At 36.3% G+C, this 5624-nt stretch overlaps 1 protein-coding gene across 1 annotated transcript in view; it reads right to left on the minus strand.

The window, feature by feature from the left end:
- Positions 1 to 1424: 1424 nt before the first annotated feature.
- Positions 1425 to 5624, minus strand: part of LOC149793633 (uncharacterized) — a 25538-nt gene continuing 21338 nt past the window's right edge. Inside the window, exon 5 of the mRNA XM_089967616.1 lies at positions 1425 to 2572. Coding sequence (XP_089823742.1) covers positions 1643 to 2572 — 930 coding nt within the window. The 3' untranslated portion in view covers positions 1425 to 1642. The remainder of the gene's footprint in view (positions 2573 to 5624) is intronic.

The raw sequence follows: 5624 nt of genomic DNA on the forward strand, positions 1-5624 counted from the left end.
GACTGCATGGTTAACAATGCTTCTTAGTGAATAAATCTCACTAAAAATAACCACAGAGATGTCTAAGTAATGGGTCTGCTTTTGGATAATTAAGACAAAAAATACAAGTTGATCCACTACGATTTTAAGCGTGATAAAAACATTATTGATTAAGATGACTGCTCACATCCTTATGTAATGCTAAATTTTGAAAAAATATGAAAATGTAACCACTATAATGTATTCCTAAGAGTAGTTTTACTGCTTGTGAACCTCGACACTGTGTGGTACTGGTAATTGTGTTATACAACATTTGTCTTTTTCTGTATGACATACTGAGTTTGTACGTTTTACATCTTTTGGTTTTAATTCTACATATCATTATGAGAATCTACTGTAAAATGCTTGTTCTTTCATGAAACTCAAAGTTTCATATTCATTTTTCATTTTATTTGCGCAATTTGTTTACCACATGACATAAAAATAAGAACAAAACTTGCACAATCTATTTTAAGGTAGTTGTCAAGCGTTTCTCCATTTGGATAGATTAGATTTGTAAATAAAAATATGTTTCAAGCAATTTCTCACTGGTTATCTTGGCTGTTTAAACTAGACATTCTACAGCTTATGTATTTTTAAAAACATTTAATTAACTTTGTTTTCGGTGCATGATTTTGTTTTGGGTGCATGATTTATGAATGTAATTTGGGTTTAGAGTACACAGATTTGCCTAACTTCAGATGTGCACTGTCAATAAACAACTAGCTCCGTTTGGACATTTTCACTTCCACTACCTCAAATGTAAATTGTAAAAGAAACGAGCGAGTAACTTTTTTAGTTTTTAGGTATTTTGTAATCCATTCATTGCACGTTAAAAACCTAGTATTATCGGGTCTGGCAAAATTCGTTTTCCCTATGTTAATACCTGCTAAACATAGTGCATTTGATACTGATTCAAGCTGATTTTACGACTACATTAGATCAGCCTTTTTCGTTAGCTGTGTCCTTACATAATAGACGATTTTAACAAGTACAGTATGTAGATGTATGCAAACATTCTCTCCATTGTGCATGTTGCAAATGTAGACAACATCACCTTACACTTGTCACTCTCTTAGAAGTACGTAATATTTGTAGAGCGACTCCCTTTAAAATATGATATATGATTATGAAAAAGCATATAGATAACGTACTTTAATCATGTAATTTCAAAATGTTATTGTTTTGCTCTGTCGGAAAAGATGCCAAAAAATGGGCATTTATATATTAAATCTGGTCTAATGTAGTAAAAGGTAGATAATCATTTAGTAAGGCAGTGGCGTGGTATGGAATAGATGTATGCAATTAGAGATTTAGCTAAATCTAAGGACGGGAACCCACTCATGTTAAAATACATTCTTATTAATTTGTTAAACTCTTTCCAAAATATAACATACACTCATAGATATGCCCTAACGTTTAATATTTATTTTCCTTTTTTGAAACTTGACACTGCTTTAGAGTACACATGGATCACAGTGTATAGAAAAAGAACAGTAAGATGAGACAGATTTGACTTAGTAAAATATAACACATATTCTTCCTGATAAAAAATGTAGCACCTTTGTGAATCTAATTCTCTATTGTTACAGTGTCAAGTAGAGAAGGTGTAGAACTATGGTGTTTAATGAACTGCAAAGAACATTGAAAATTTTCCCTCAATTTGTGTAAAGGCCACAAGCAGGTCTCGCTGATCCATGTTACCTTGATTTTTACTCTTCTGGTATGTTATGGCCGATCTAGGAATTCCCACTATCTGTCCATTGATCACTGTGTTTTGAGGAGTAGGAATCATCCATATTACCTTATCCACAATCTTAGATGTGTCGTAGGCAACCAAGAAATTTAAAGTTGACAAATCGCTGACGCCAATAGAGGCAATAAATTCTCGAAAATCGGGAGTACTATCCAAAACTCCAATACCGAATAAAAGGATATCTGAGGATGTATCGTTTCGCCGAGCCACCATTAACTTAGAGGTGATTGTAACCGCTACAGCATTCAAAGCCTCGGTGATGTTTATAGTTTTAGTCATTTTTCCGTTTGCCGGATTAAAACCGTATATTACCCCACTAGATTCCGCTGCCCACAAATAACCCTTACTTGCACCGGGCTTTAGGTCGTTCCTGGAATTCCCCGTATGTCCATGGATGCTCAATTTTTCCGACCTGTCGTCATTTGCTTCATATTTTGCAATGGACGAAATGGCCATAAACTTCTTAAATACTAAATCTGCACTATTTCCTGTATCTTTGATGCCCCAAAAGGTTCCTGTACTTTGACCTTCCTTTCTACCTGAAGTAGATTCCACAGGCGGAAGAAGACTTACAAAGACTGTCCCCGTTTGATAATCGTAGAGAAGACTGTAGTCCATCACTTCGTCTTTCAATGTACTTTTTTGGCGGTCCCCCTCCTCTGATTTGGGACTAAATGTCAACCTTTGGTCCGTCTCGCTCAGGTTCACGAGGTTAAAATACCAGGCTACGGTCAAACGATCCGCCATTCTATGGTACATGTCTATGGCATAGAGGCGTCTCATTTCTAAAATGGAAGACTGTAAAAAAAATATAAAAAAATAAAAGAATTTCAAATCAATGTAATAAAACTCTCACTGAAATACAACGTTTGATAAACTGTCCTTTCTAAGCTTAAAACATTTCTAACAATCTTACATAAAAATTCGCTCACGACGTTATCACATTAGGCTATGAATATGGCTGCATCAAATAATCAACATAGAAATATACGCGCTATCGATCACCTGCCTCTGTTTTAATGCTTGTAACCATTCCGAAGCAAACATACAGGTCTGCGTCTTGTATATTCATGTCTGGACTGAATTATTTTTTTATATTTTGAATCTCTGAAAAAGCAAAAATTACAAGCGGAATCACAACAGGTCGTTTCCTACTAGCTTATCTTGATCAGTGTAGTTTTTCAGTTTGAAGAAATTAGCGGCGACCTAAATTATCCGCACTGACCACCCGTCTGTTTACGTTCCGCAGTGTAACTTTATTGAAAATCTTTGCGATTTCATCAACTTTAGTACGAATGTTAATGTTTGGAATTTTTGTTTTCTGCCTTCGGTATCTGTAGCGGTGCTACTGGTGGTGGTGTTGTGAGGTTGTACCTTCTTACAAGGTGTCCGCTTTATTTGGCTATCGTTATCTAGAGGGCGATCGCCTTTGGTATTGTTGACCGGATCGAGTAATTATTAAAATAAGGAGTGAAACTTTTAGATGGAATAAATAGAGAGCTGATCAGATATATAGAACAGAATGACACGAGCCCCGTACATGGAAAAACAAAAGTTTAATCAATTACATAAACAACAGTGATAATACATTACATTACACTTCTTTTTGAAATAAATCTTTCACCGAATTTCAAACACATATATTTATCTAAATAGCCGATCTGTTTAAATGATAGAATTGGTTCATCATATAATTGAGTGAACGATCGAGTCATTGCCATGTACAACTTCATAACCTGTTTATTCCGGTCCACTCCATTTTCACTATGGTGGTTCCTCTAGGTCCTTTCGCTTTTTCCCTTTTCCATCCTCTCTACTGTCTCGCCTCGTTTCGGCCCTCAGACTTTGTGTGGGTAGGTGGACACGTAAGTACGTATATACGTAGATACTTGGATAAGAAGGTACGTGGATACGTCAGTGGATACTTCACTGGATACGTCCGTGGATACTTCAGTGGATACGTCCGTGGATAAGTCAGTGGATACGTCAGTAGATACGTCCGTGGAGCTATTTTCCCTTTCAAAATAAACAGAGAAGCAACCTAAATCTTCTGTTAGTTGTCCTACTGGGAAAAGATCATTATACCCCTATCGTTATGTCAGATATCGTTCTATCGGAATTCAAACAGATACCAAAGGCTATCTGGTCAAGCTAAACATGACAGACCATAAACAAACCTAGTTTCATAAGATTAATGTACTTCCTAATGGCTGTTCCCTCCTGACTCACATTAACATCACAAGAGACATAACAGTTCCGTTCTCGTCTCAATTACACAAATGAATGAATGAAATTCATTATATGCCTTAACTACGGTATTTTCTGCGAATACACACATTCAAGTCTTTAGTATACATGAAATCATCTAGGATCTGTGAATTCAAACGGATTTTCGTACCTAATATCAACTAAAGTAATGCGTGAAATTCTTAGATTCCTATAATAATCAAGACGAAAAACTCAAACAATTCGTCAAACTTATATAACGAAGATCATTGTACGAATTCAGATAGATGAACTCAACACAGTTATACTCATATCGAGAATATTGGTCGACGGATTGAAACAAATAAATTCATGCAAATATAAGCAAATAAATTCAAGCAAATCATTATATTGATATCAACGAACTACATGAAATTCATGCAAATACCTTGTGCTTTCAAGCTTTGGTCGCTTCTACCGACTTTCCAGACATCCGATCCCTTTGACCAATGTTTTACAAGAGAATTTCTTCCAAATTCAATCTCTGAGTCCCTTAAATTATTTTCTCTCTTGCAGGAAAAATGCAGACTAACTAGACCTTTTCAATGAGTGCAATTTAACCCCAAGAAATTTCGTGTGGGAACCACGTCCATTATTTAGCGTAACCAATCAGGATTAAATATATTTGCTGACTTTTATAACTAGGCGCCAAAATTGAGGTTAGCCTGACTTATAGAATTCCAAACAACTGATCTGGAAAAACACAGCTTATGACAGTTCCGATATGAAATCGAAGTTAACCTTCCCTTTCTAGTCGTCTAACGGTTAAGTAAACGAAGGCTTAATTAAGAATCACTTCCTCTCCCGACAAAGACATTATAAATCAGTAGTCTATAGTGACGTCTAGTACTAAGGCATCATACCGCACACATATAGCATCATGTCACACAAAGTCACATTCTCCTGGCATTCGGCCGATCAGTCCTAACACTAACCTCTTAATGACGAGCGCATAGCGGACAGCTGCTAATACCATTAGTCTTTGGCTGTGACTCGGCCGGGGATCAAACTCACGACCACCCGCATCCGAGGTGGAAGCTCTAACCACTTAGGCCACCGAAGTGGTTACATTTTAATTGTACCAGAAATTGTTTGATTTCCACCAAACGTAGTTTACAGCTGTATATTGATGAGTACACAAGACATCATTGATACTAGTTATGCACCGTCTGTCTGTCTCTCTCTTTCGCTCTCTTTCACTAATTGTCCATCCCTCTGAATAAGTTTCCCAGCATATTTTGCACATCATACCGTTGGTAAATCATGTTGGATTTCAACCAAAGTTATAATGCAGTTTTATGTTAATGAGTCCGTCTGATGCTTCGATTTCCAGTTTTCCACAACATCATTTATAAGACATTTGGTCCCTGATTGTCCGTCGTTATTATTGTGTATTCCACAGCATTAATATTATCAAGAATTCTTGGATTTATGCCAAATTTGTAATGCAGGTTATTGTCGACGAGACTTTGAATGAACTTGAATTTCAACGTTCCGAAACAGGACATGTGCCCATTCATTCCTGTCTTCAGGACATTTATTTCGTAGCTTTACTTTATTTGAGCATGCTGGATTTCATATAATT

Source organism: Sinohyriopsis cumingii, chromosome 8 (genome assembly GCF_028554795.1).
Source record: "Sinohyriopsis cumingii isolate HCF-2022 chromosome 8, ASM2855479v2, whole genome shotgun sequence".
In the NCBI taxonomy this organism is placed as follows: Eukaryota; Metazoa; Mollusca; class Bivalvia; order Unionida; family Unionidae; genus Sinohyriopsis; species Sinohyriopsis cumingii.